The 13807-nt window shown below is 38.2% G+C and overlaps 1 protein-coding gene across 1 annotated transcript; it reads left to right on the forward strand.

The window, feature by feature from the left end:
* Window positions 1-2328: 2328 nt before the first annotated feature.
* On the forward strand, window positions 2329-13560 carry LOC117369730 (chromosome transmission fidelity protein 18 homolog). The gene is made up of 19 exons (XM_033965065.2): window positions 2329-2478; window positions 2632-2724; window positions 2821-2947; window positions 3029-3221; window positions 3293-3385; window positions 3451-3503; window positions 3924-4065; window positions 4157-4378; window positions 4455-4552; window positions 4780-4903; window positions 4972-5099; window positions 6007-6100; window positions 6263-6361; window positions 6442-6572; window positions 6992-7106; window positions 7725-7949; window positions 8915-9064; window positions 9151-9281; window positions 13404-13560. Exons 1-19 carry the CDS (start codon window positions 2388-2390, stop codon window positions 13558-13560), a joined length of 2466 nt encoding a protein of 821 aa, XP_033820956.1. The 5' UTR covers window positions 2329-2387.
* The last annotated feature ends 247 nt before the right edge of the window (window positions 13561-13807 follow it).

Below are 13807 nucleotides of genomic sequence, written 5' to 3' on the forward strand. Positions count from 1 at the left end.
ACACTTTCTCCCAGAGGATGTAGTTTTAGCAGATCAAGGGTTCAATGTCAAGAAATCTATTCAAACTCATTTAAAGGTTCCAAGATTTATTCAGGGGAAGAGACATCTACATCCTGTCAACCTTGATAGTGAGAGCAGTACAACACTAGAGTCCCTGAAAATACACATTGAAAGTATTATTGGAGTTGTTCATCAGCAATACACTTAGGTATTTACAAAGCACTGTATCTCTAACATGTACCAATACTGACAGGGAAAACCATATGTCGTACCTTGATAAAATTGTGAGAACATATTAATAATAAGAAATAATGGATTGAATTTATATAGCACTTTTTGGACATTCAAAGATGCTTTTCAGAGCATTATTCATTCACTCCACACTTGGTGGTGGTGGTGGTAAACTACTATTGTGGCCACAGCTGCCCTGGAGTAGACTGGGGCTGCCAATCTGTGCCATCAGCCCTTCTGACCACCACACCACATTCATACTAGGCAATGTGGGTGAAGTGTCTTGCCTAAGGACACAATGCCAGTTTTTGCCACTAGCGCCCACAGTGGCACCAGGTACTAACCAGGCACGGCCTTGCTTAGCTTCAGAGACCTGACAAGCTTTGTAAGCCGGTATGGCCATTTTGTGCTCCAACTAATGTATGAAAAACTGTTGTAACTACTCAGTAATGAATATGTAACTGATATGATCACGGTTCAGTCTTTCCATTGTTACTCATTTCAAAACATGATCCTGCTACACAATACATCAACCTCTGATGGGCTATTGGAAATGGTGACGGTTGTGTCCCATCTTATGTATTTCAGATATAATGCTGCTAATGTTAAATTAAGGCACACTGTTAAATTATTGTAAAATCTATAGGTAAATATTTCACTATGACATTATTAGTACAGGTAAATTCAAGGTGAGTCTGACTTGAAACTTCTTTATAGTGTGTCTTGTCTTTATAGTGTGTCCTGGTCTAGACCAAACCACCTAAGGGTGCATTTCAAAGGAGTATAAGGAAAATACTTTCAAATTAGGTGTCACTGTTTTACCTTCTTTTAATTAGGGTGTGAACATTTTGAGGTTGCAATGCACCCTTTTGCACTCCTGTAGACTCAGGTCTCTTGCTTCAGTTTCTTGTCTATAGCCCCATGTGCATATGAGAAAACATGATCAGTATCAGGGAAACTTGACAGAATATAACCATAACTTAAACGTGACGGTACCTTGTCACTTCAGTTGAAGCTTAGCAAAAGACAAAGTTTAAATCTGTCAACTGGACAAATCATTGTAGGAGTGAAGACGTTTCGCTGCTCATCCAAGCCGCTTCTTCAGTTCTGGTCAGATTGTTCTTGGACACTGCCTTATATCTATCTGAAAGGAGGAGCTAACTACACTGAAACAGGAAACCGCCATTGTCTCTAGTTTCAGCCTTAACGACCCCATTCAACCTGTAATGGCCCTCCTATTGTTTCTTTTTGTTTGCTTTGGGTCTGAGGATGGAGTTATAGATGGGTGAGAGATTATGTCCCAGGCCTCCATTTCTGTTTAAGGAAGGATTGTCTTTCCTAACAAAACTAGCTTCTTTAACTCTCCTCTCAAACCATTTATTTTCTCTGGCTAAGATCTGAACCTCACAATCTTCAAAGGAGTGGTTAATGCTTTGAGATGGAGATGCACGGCGGACTGGGGTTCAGAGGAACTCTCGTGCCGGTGTTGCTGGAAAATCATATGTGTGGTTGTTGCAGCACTCTAAATTGAGTTGGCAAAATGTACTTTAAAATGGCGCAAATTGACTTGAATGGTAAATTGGGCATGGCAATTATGTTATTATATATTACCTTTTATTTATCTAACTACAGTGTAGGGCAGTAAATAGAACAAATTATATAAATCATATAGCTTTATAATAAATATGCAGCAAAAATACTCTTACCTGATTTAACGGCCACAGATATCAAAACATAACTATTTCAAAACAAAATGAATATGCTAATAATAAAGTTGGTGTTATTTGGCTAAGATCTGGCGCCTACCACTGGTGGCAAAACTTCATTACAGAACAATTTCCGATATATTACAAGCTAAATTATTATTCAATACCTTTAAAATTGTGCGTTTGTCAAGTTATACATATTTCTACTTATTAATTGCAAAAACTATCGAATTTAAACGACAAAAAAGAAATAAATCGAGTCTCGTACAGGGAAAAACGAGCCACCAATCACAGAGACGATACGCGCATGACCCGGAAGTAATACTTTCACAACAAAAAATTACCGGGAAAGTGGCACAGAAGGAAGGTGCAGTGGTTAGGGCTCCAAACTGTAGATTTTTGTTCTACTTTTTCCTCGGGTGGCTGTGTAATTGATTTGTTTAAGTCATAATGGATGAATACGACGAGATGTTCGGGATTGAAGATGAGTTTGAGGCGCAGTTCGCGGATGAGCTGGAAGTCATGGCGGAGATGGAGGAGGGTGAGGAGGAGAATTGTAAACAAACTCGAGTGCTATTTAAAGTTGCTATTTATGATCTATACATGTGTTATATGAAAAACATGGAATCTCTTTTCCCTGATGACTTCCTAAATACATTGTTTGCTTTTTGTGTTCCTACTTTAAACAATTTAGAAGAGACTTCAAACCAGGGTAAACAGAAGCCGAGGCAAGTGCGTGAAAGTGTCAGTTCAGATATTGCTCACCTGCTTGATGAAGAGCCCATCAGTAAGTAAAAACCCTCTAGCGCATGTCCTTTATGTTCTTGTATGAAGTGTCTTATGTCGGTGCTATCATAATAATTAAAATTTGTATTTCTTCTAGCTCCAAAAGCAAAGCGCCAAAAGCAGGACACGGTGGTCAAGAAACTGTTTGGTACAACACAGACTGATGGCATCACACCTCCATCATCTCCAGAGCAGTACACCACTTCCAGCTCCTCCAGGTTCAGGTACAGATTATGGCAATGAGAAGTTGCTGTTCGTATAATGTTACAGAAAGTTCCGTAAACAAGTGCTCTATTGCATTGTAGACCAACAGCTTCTTCATTGGACATCAGTGGATTTGATCCTATCCCGGAGACTCCCATTCGCCTTACTGCAGTCCCGACACAAGGTTCATCCAACGTCCTGAAGAGACCGCCTTTGGAGGGGGACTACATCACTGTCACAGATACTGTAGGCACCAGAGTCTACCTCCGGCAAAGAGAGGAAGCAGGGGAAAAAGTGAGTTAAAGAATATTAACACAATACATATTTGTCTTGATATTACTTGGACATGTTTTTTTATGTTTTAGGTAGAAGAGTCCAGAATAGTGCCTGATGCCTTTGGTGCTCTAGGGCTACTGGCAGTGCCTATCCGCAAGCTTAGAGAACATGAAGCAGAAAAGGTATAAACATTTTTCCAGTGACCAAATTTTGTCCTACTAAAAGTCTTTTTCTTTTTAACACATAGCGTCATCAGCAAATATTGGAGGAATCCCAGCGTCTCACAGACCTGCTGGCCAGGTAGGAGCTCCTACAGTCAATTATTGGACTGGTAATAATCCTGTATCACCATGTCATAAGGCCAAAAATTAAACTGTGAACAATACCAGCAAAAACTTAAAACATGAAAAAAATTGCATTTAACTAACTGCAGCTACAAAACAATGTTATTTTCCTTAAACCTGAAATCCTGCTCTTGCATTCAGTTTATGTTGTTGATTTGTGTTTTTACCATCTACCTTGACTATGACTCTGGGTAGTGATACTGAATTAGTCTGCCCCAGAGCCCCAGGACTCAGTGTGCTAGTGTAAATAAAAAACAAATGCATTACAGGAATAAAATAATGCAGTTGTAAATGTAAAAAACCCCAAAACAAAACACTGAATTAAAAATCAATCAAAAGCTTGTGAGAATAAATCTTGATTATTCTTATTATGCAGCAATGTGAATGATGTGAACGACATGTTTTCGGAGCAAGAGGACAAAGAAAATCAACAGCTGGAGAATTCTGAAGAGATGTGTTCACGACTGTGGGTGGACAGATTTTCTCCTCGGCACTACACCGAACTCCTCAGTGACGATGTAAGAAAACAAATAGACTTGGGGATAATCCTATTGAAAACACATGGGTCTATAACATCCTGCTAACATTAGTCCTGTGGCTTTGATTCAGTTCACAAATCGCTGCTTGCTCAAATGGCTCAAATCCTGGGACACTGTTGTATTTGGAAGAGAGAGAAAAGCTCGCCCAGTCCACTCCCAACAGACTTCTAAACAGATCTCATTTAAACCCAATCAACCCAACCAGAATGCAAACCGCTTTAAATCCAAAGTGGAAATGACTGAGGAGCTGCTGGAGGCTGAGCTGGACCAGTACAAAAGACCCAAGTTTAAGGTAGACTATGAACTGAAGTTGTGGTGAAAATGTTGATAAATATATTATGACTTAAATATTTGGTTTGTCGTTATAGGTGGCCTTGTTATCAGGTCCTCCAGGCTTAGGCAAGACAACACTTGCACATGTTATTGCAAAACATGCTGGGTACAATGTAGTGGAAATCAATGCCAGGTAATTAAAATGGCATTTAAACTGGGTAGAATTATTGCACTGCACACCATGATAACTAAAATTGATTAAAAAAATATAAAATGATCAAACTGCTGCGTTGCAAAAAAAACCAAAATCCTTTATAAGATAAATTATAGAGGGGCCATGATCCTCTTTTATTCTTATAAAGGTGTAGGTGTAAATATGTATGTATTTTAATAAGAATGATAATGGTTATGTTTCTTTAGTGATGACCGCAGTGCTGAGGTCTTCCAGAAGCGCATAGACACAGCCACTCAGATGAAGTCTGTGTTAGGGGCCAATGAGAGGCCCAATTGTCTCGTTATTGATGAGATCGATGGGGCACCAGCTGTAAGTTCCAACAAAACCATTAAGAAATTGTAAAGAAAATTAGTACTTATGTGTTTGGTTGTGTACAGGCTGCCATCAACATCCTGTTAGCCACCATTAACAGGAAAGATGGACAGAAAGAAGGAGAGACGGCAAAGAAGAAGAAAAAGAAAGAGTCTATACTGCTGAGACCCATCATCTGCATTTGTAACGACCTGTAAGAAATGATAAACATAATGCTGTTCTCGCTTACTGCTTATGGCAGGTTAGAGGACTTATTTCTCTAAAACATAGTTAACATCATTATATTTAAGGATTCACAAAAATCTTGCTTGGTCTTTCCTAGTTTTGTGATTTTGGTAAAGGTTATAATTTTACTTTATAGTTGGCCATGGGCAGTGCATAGAAATCAGCAGATATGGGATTTGTACAGTATGTTGAGAGTTGGCAACAATAATGTTAAGAAGGGCCAAAACTAAATTACACAACAGTTACAAATAGACAAATAAAAACATTTTCTTTATTAAATTAATGTTTAAACTGTCAGAAAAATACATTGTGTGTAAATGCTATTTGCAAGTATGGACACACCATCTCTATATACAAAAAATGTCAAATATATGATATGTAGAATTATGTAGCAACTCTACAAATTTTTAAAGTATATTTTATATTGAAATCCTCAAAGCAGCCACACTTTCCTGTGTTGACAGTTCCATAAACTCTTGGCCTTCTCTGTGAGCTTTATGATGAAGTCTCCTGAAATGGTTTGCACGTCACAGATGTGCCTTGTCAGGGTAAAGGAATGACAGTTGTCAAAGGAGTCATAAAAGCAAAAGGCACCTATTTTTAAAAATCTAAAAAAAATAATTTTGAATTTATTTTTGTGTGCTACATTTCATGTGTGTTCATTCATAGTTTTGATGCCTCCAGTAAGAATCTATAATGTAAAACATGGAAATAAAGGACAAAACAAATGCAAAAATGTCTAAACCTTTGACTGGTAGTGTAGGTGGATGTATTCTGTTTTAGAACTCACCTCTATTTCCTGTATTTTCCTACTTTTGTTTCGTAATTTATACTGTAGAAATATGTTTGAGTGACAGATTGTTTTTGTTTTTTAGCTATGTTCCAGCTCTCAGACCTCTTAGGCAGCAGGCCTTCCTCCTGACTTTCCCTCAGACACAGCCCTCACGACTGGTCCAAAGATTAGCAGAGGTAGGCGTTGTAGAGGTTGTTCTGTGAGATTAATATTGATTTTAATATAGCACTTCCCTTCAATATGTCAGAAGGAATTGCCTATGTATGCAATAGTTTCCGTTCAGTCTTCCATTGACCAGTTTTTGCTATCCACACTCACAAGGTCTTTTTGTTTTACAGATTGCGGTGCATCAGGGTATGAAGGCAGACACTGGAACTCTGATGTCTCTGTGTGAGAAGACTGACAATGACATCAGGTCGTGTATTAATACTCTTCAGGTGGGTTATAGCCTTTTTGCAAATGTACCCTTCCACTGTTCACCATTTTTATTGTTCTTTGTCCTTATGAATTCCTGTAGTTCCTCTTTGGTCGTGGACACAAACAGTTGGACTCCAGAATGATACAGAGCATTTCAGTGGGACAGAAAGACCAGAACAAGGGATTATTTCATCTGTGGCAGGAGACTTTCCAGCTTCCACGAGTAAAACGGTACTTTCTCTACTATCATTCAACAGAAGTTATAGTAAAATTATTGTCCAACTTGTTATTAGGGGTGTAATACATCTATTTATTATGCATTAAAATACAATTAAAAGCAACAGCCCACACAAATGAGATCAATAAAGATAAAATTATACACTTGTTTCGTACAATGTCCAAGTCTCTAATTAGCCACCTTTTAGTTTTTGATAATTATTTAAAAGCAGCTCATGGCACAATACAGCACATTAAGCAGGTAACTAAAAACTATTGTCGGTTGCAATTTGAAAATCAATTCTATTATGACTTGATTTGCCTGGAAACAAAATGTATGGTGTTTGTCTGGTTTGTTGATTTTCTAACTTTTTGCTTTGTTTAAACTGTGCATTGCAGTTTGATTGTTGTAACATGGAATGTATTATGTGTAGAAAACGCATTGGAGAGGGTTTTGAGGAGACTCCAGGATTAGGAGGAGGCACTCAGAGGTTTCAGCACATCCTGCATCTGGCCTCTTCCAGCGGAGAGTATGATAAAGCTGCACAGGTAAGTAACTACTTGCTCACTATGGATGCAATAAACTTGTTTGGCCTCTCCTGACCAATTGCTGATACACAATTTGAACTCAATATATAAGCCAGTGCTTTAAAATTCGTACTAGATTCATTACGATCATTTTTTCAGCTTTTCCAAGTTGAGGGCGATAGACATGGTAGCTCAACATTTAAAAGGAAAGTGACAATCAGAAACCTACATGTATATTAGGGCTTCACAATATATAGTGAATATATTGTGTTAAATTCTTATTTTGACAGAGTCTGGGCAGTAATTTAGGGCATGCACTTTATTTTTTAATATAACTTAAGTAATTGTGTTGTGTTTTTAATCTATAATATTTTTTAGTATCATTCAGCCCCAGTGCGTATGTGATGAGGTTTTAAAACAAAATGTCAATTTGAAAATGCCTTAAAAATCCAAAATAAAACTTAAATTCTTCTTTTTTTTTTTTACTTGCCTTAGGACAATGGATGAAATTTAGCTACTGTGTTAACTCTGGCCTATTTATTTTGAAGCTGCTTGCTGACACATTGATTCATATGCTCTGTCTTAATTCAAATAAATATGATACTCAATTATTTATTAAATTTTTATTTTCTCCACTAGGGACTATATGAGAACTACCTGTCGATGCGAGTGCGAGACCCTAACCTCCACAATGTGTGTGAGGCCCTGGAGTGGCTCTCCTTCTCCGACAGGCTTAACCAGGTCATTCTGCACGGACAAAACTTCTCTCTCATGAGATACCTGCCCTTCCTGTCTGTCACCTTCCACTTCCTGTTCGCCCACAGTCATGTGCCACGCCTCAGCTACCCGCACAGCCAACACGAGGTACACAAGGAACTTTAAAAGTCCTATATAATGTAAAATTGTTGTCACCCCATCAAAAACATACCTGGAGTAATCCTGGATTTTTTGGCGGTCTCCAAAACTCAAAATGCTGTGTTCCACCTTGTGATGTCATCAAGTTGTAGTTATTTTTGTCTTAATGGAACTAATTTACTCTGTACTACACTACAACCTTAAGTTGTTGCCTTTTCAAAAAAAAAAAAAAAAAAAATTACCTTTTGTTCAATTGAGATTGCCACAGAAAGTCTACAATACCTTCTGGCACACCAAGGAGTGAAGAAATTTCAATAACGATAAAACAACAGATGTAGAACGTTCGGCATTTTCAAAGCTTCCTGTATTACCACTTAATGACATCACAAAGTGAAACAGTGTTTTTAGTTTTGGAGAGAAAATTATTAATAATAATGTTTGCGGTAAGGAAAGGTTGTCATGAAGTCATAACCATAAATGTTATATTATATTTTGTGGATAGCCAGTCTGGATGTCCCATTTTAAAAGTATTTGAACAAACATAAAATAATTATCCAAAATTGTCTGTAAATGCTGTTGTAGATCATTTTTAATAATTTATAAAAATATATATATATATATCTTAGACTTACTGTGCTTTACAAAATTTACAAGCTTCTCAATTGCATCACATCATTCAGTGGCCCCAGACCTGGTGGTGGTAATAAACTACTGTAGTCACAGCTGCCCTGAGGTAGACTGACATAAGTGAGGCTGCCAGGCTGTCTGTGCCATCGGCCACTCCAACATCCATCAATCATTCATAAGAGGCAAGTGTGTGAGGTGTCTTGCCTAAGGACACAACAACAGTACACACTGAAATCTGTCAGTAAAAATGAAACCAGAATACAATGTATAATAATTTTTGTTGTGGTAAAATAAAACAATAAAAACAATAAAAAAATAATGACTAATCATATTTATGGTCATCATAGGCAATGTCTCGTCTCCTCGGCAGTAAAAATGCTTTGTCTACGATGCTCTCTGATATCCCAGCATCCATCAGGACAAGGATCAGCCAGCTCAATCTTACACTGGATATTCTTTCCCTGCTGCTTGAGGTCATCTGCCCCAAACTACGACCGGTATGGCAAAAATGAAACTAAGTCATACGAAATATGAAAACTCCATTGCATTTTTGTAATTTGTATTTTGATATTTTTGAATGCAGGTTAATCCACAGTTGTTCAGCAGCAGAGAGAAGGAACAGCTTAAGGAGCTCATTGACACCATGCTGGCCTACAACCTTTCATACAGACAGGACAGAACACCAGAGGGACAGTACACATACGTTCTGGAGCCGTGAGTAGTTTTTCTCACATTTCTCACATCTCTCTCTTCATAAACATGTTCAGTTCTTTAGGTGTTTAATTCCACTTTAACAACATACAGTCCACACACAATCACATTTCAAATAGAGCTGGTAAACTGGACAGTGCCTGGAAGAATAAAGAAAAAGGTGAGGGAGGAGGAGGGGTGGGGTGTGGACATATGAGAAACAGCGTGATTGGTCTAACAGTTATTCACACTTCAAATTCTGCCCTTGCAGCCCGGTGGTTGTTTTCAGAAAATCAGGGCAGTCTTGCGTGATGTCACCAACTATTGGAAATTGCAGAGGCCTCTGAAGGCAGCGCAAACTTAGATTTTATTTTAATTTTTTTTAATTTAACAGATTTTATTAGAGGGAGATTTTATAAACGAAAAAGAAAGAAAGAAGGAGACTGGATGAATTGATCTATCGAACGACCACAATAAAAGATAAAAGACAACAGTTATGTGGCCTGAGCGCATCTGGGGAAATTGAAATATTCAATGGCATTTGGAATGAAGGATTTGTTTTTTGTTTTTTTCCCGGGCCAGAGGGCCTTTGTAGCGGTTATCTGATGGTGTGAAGAAGTTATGAAGTGGGTGAGAGGAGTCCTCAGTGACGTGAGTGGCCTTTTTCAGTACTGAGCGACTGTAGTGTTCAAACAGAGGGGCTTGGACTGTGCCAGTAAGTGAAAACGTTTCGCTGCCCATCCAAGCTGCTTCCTCAGTTCTGGCCTTATCTGTCCTCTGTCTGAAGGGAGGAGCTGGCTACACTGAAACTCACACACCTATTGTTTACAGTTTCTGTTTGTAGGCTAGGTTTATTGAACTGCACCAAGTGTGAATTGTGCCTAAGTCATACTTGGCATAATCATTCAGGCCCCTAATGTCTACTCTCACACCTATTAACATACTGGTTAGCCCTATTGTTTTTCTTTGTTTAGATCTAAGGATTGACTTATAAATAGGAGAGAGATGACGTCTAAGGCTCCCAATCCTGTTCAAAGATGATTGTCTTTGCTAACAAAAATTGCTTCTTTAACTCCCCTCTCAACCATTTATTTTCTTTGGCTAAGATCTGTACCTCACTATCTTAGCCAAGTTCACTAAGTTCACTCCTACAACTTTTCATCCAGTTGACAGATTTGAATTCTTCCACTATGGATCATACCTGGACGACTGAGGGATTACACAGACATCAGTCAATATAATATTTTTGGCTTTCTGTCCACTGGCCTGTTTTGAGGTCATTACTCTGGTCTGTGTTGTGGTTCTGTACATGTAGGCTTAGAGCGTAATCCCCTTAACACCTGGTTTGTGACGGAGCAGACAAATAAGCCCAGCAGTGGGGTACAGGTAACTCGCCACTAAAGATGGACCACTGAAACTCTATCATAAACATCTGAGGAACTTTCCAACCCAAAGTGGATTTCTCATTTTCGGGTCAAAGTTTTAGACAGAACCATGCTCTCCATGCGTGCGCGGGATGAAGACGAGGAGCTTCTCATCCCAAACGAAGGCTCTTTCCTGCAGGCACGCTGTGATGAGGTCCTATTTACAACCGACTGGTGCCTGCCCCTGGTTGTAGCTCTGGTGCTGCTCGCGTTGGTCTACACCTTTCTCTACCTGCCATCACGGGCTCATCTCAACGCAAACCGACTAAAGTCACAACAAGGAACCTATTGAGGAACATTCAACTTAGATTTTTAAGTACCTTGCTATGAGAATTTCAATCTGAAGGGGTTTTGTTGTGAGAACTCGGAATGTAAGTGAAAGTATTTTGCATAGTGTTGGGTGATAGGACAAAAGTACAAATTACAATTTGTTTTCCTCATTGATATATGCAATTGCTGAGTGACACCTCGATCTCTCTATTTTTGCTGATACGGCTTGCTATATTGCTTTTTTTTCCTATAGGCTAATGCTAGAATACCGTTGCAGTAAATATTCACATCCGGGAGCTACAAAACTAAAATACTTATTAATTAATACTTAATACTTATAAACAACATTTGCAAGGTTACTGTACTGTACTGGATTTTTAAAAATAATTGCTTTAAAAAATATTCTTTGCCTGGCACATCCAGAATATTATCGCTCAACACTGAGTCTGGAAATTTTAATGCAAATTCTTTCTAGGTCTTAGCAATTAAACAAAATCATGTTGAAATCAAGTAATTGTAATTGGGAGATGAAAGCTGAGATATAACTCAACAGAGAACAAAAGGTGATTTCTCCACTCTGTCTTGAGCCTAACCCTCTAGATTAGTCCTCTAAAGACATTTTCAAAAAGCCATACAAGTATTTCTTTTTTCTTTTTTAAGTATTTCTTCATCTATCTTCTCCCAAGGTTTATTGAACCTAAACATTTACTTTTAAAAATGTAGTTACGATATCTCTGGAAAATATTCAAAGTTTTTGATTAGGTGCACAGGACAACCAAGGGCTCATAAGTGGTCTTGGTCTTTTGTTAGTCAATGTCTAGTAGGAATTTATTCAACTGGTGCATTGGTGTATAATCTTTCCTGGTATTGTGAATTTTTCCTCCCACGTAACGGTTGTCTTCTTACCCTTGATAACGTACACCCTGCGCAGTGAAAGTGTTGTACCTTGGAGCCAGAGTATGATGAGTTACTGATAGAGCTCAGCGTTAAGAGGATTATGGTTTCAGACAATGACACATTCCAGCTTTTATTCACGTGAGCTTTAACCCCAGGAGTGAGAGCTGGTGTTGTCTTAGTGAACACCATTTGAAAACAGAGTCTTTTTTTAGATTTAAAGATGGATTATAGGACTACACGTTGTTCTGAGACGTTTGATTTGATTGCTTCTGTGATCAGTATCTAAACAGCTAGCTGTATAGGGGTATTGAACTGAACTGAACTGTGGAACTTAATGCTGGTTTTGATAGTAAAAGTGTCATACAGGGATGGTTATCATGAAGAATGCATATTATAATGTGCTGGAATGATAAATGTATGTCATAGATTGCAAACCTTCTACAAAGACAAGCAAAGGAAAAAATCCAAAGGTGAAACTGCATTATGCAAATGAATAACTGTCCCACACTGCACTGTGATTGGATATATCCAGCTGTACTTACAGAGGCTTATCAATTGGAGTAGTGGATGGGAAAATGTGTCTTGTGTTTGAGCAATAGAGAAATCACGAATCACCTACTTAAGGAAAAGTGAAGAAGAGGGTCCACTATAGACGGACAGGCTGTTGTGCATCCATTTACTTTTAGACACATGCAAGAAGGGTGAAATGTCTTGCCCATGGACAAAGGGACTGGATACGCTGGTTAGAAGGGGCATTGGACTACCAACATTTCACTTAGTTAGACACGGAGCCACTGATACCCAAATAATACTTGGAGCTAGTGGTGTTGTCTATTGTGATACTGAGGAAAAGGCCCAATTCTCACATCAATACCATACCATAATGATCATTTTTAAATGCTTTTTTTTTACACACTAGAAGTAGTTTCTTTAATATTCCCATTTGGTCTTACACTAGTTCTGATATATGAAGTCCTTTCTAAAACTATTCAATTTCTTTATCTGTTTTTGGGGATCTTTTTCAGTATCAATACTACGGTTGTCAAAAGTCTCGGAAAATCTGATAGTAATTGATACTAAAACTTGTATTGAAACTAGATAATCATTTGAGCAGGTATCAGTACTAAAGAAATCGCATTCACAGGACAGAAATGAACCTGAATGATCTTGAGCTGCATAAGAACAAGTACAAGACACACAAACTAGTATATACCCATGGGCCGCTACGCAACCTACCTGGCCGACTGAGGGATTACACAGATATAAGAATTGGATGGTAATATTAAAGAAAGTAGTTTATTGTTTAATCAAGTCTTTTCCTCAGTATCAAATCTTGGTTTGAAATTTTAGTTGATACTTGTTAAACTTCATATGTAGCTTCAGTATTTCGTTTTTATCATAAATTATTATCTGAGTAGCTTTTTGACAACCCCACATTAAGCAAAAGGGAAACAAATTGTCACTTTTGAGAATGTATGCAAAAGAGGCCATGTTAAATAGAACTTAGAATACTTCTAAGTGCATCATGTATCCTGAATTGTGTGTGTGTGTGCAGGCGTGTGGAGGACGTGGTGAAGTTCCCGGGCCTGCCTCCCCGTCGACAGCTGACGTATCAGGCGAAGCAGACAGTGAGCAGGGAGATGGAGCAGGAGAAGATGAGGAGGGCTGAGCAGCTGCTGCAGAGGAGGAACCCATCACTGGTGAGACTGTGACTACTACTACAACTACTACCACCACTACCATCATCATACTATTTAAAATGAATAGATTATATTTTACAATCTCCATTTTCATCTTATTTAGCAGCCTTTACAATGCATGACGTAAAGAAATCTGCTACAGGCCATTTAACCTAACCATACTACAAGATGTGAACTGAAGATCTCATACTGTGATGATATAATGTCAGGCACATGCATATTAGAATTGTATTTGTTTTCTAAAAGTGTAACATTGTAA

The sequence above is a fragment of the Periophthalmus magnuspinnatus genome, chromosome 1 (genome assembly GCF_009829125.3).
Source record: "Periophthalmus magnuspinnatus isolate fPerMag1 chromosome 1, fPerMag1.2.pri, whole genome shotgun sequence".
Classification (NCBI taxonomy): domain Eukaryota; kingdom Metazoa; phylum Chordata; class Actinopteri; order Gobiiformes; family Gobiidae; genus Periophthalmus; species Periophthalmus magnuspinnatus.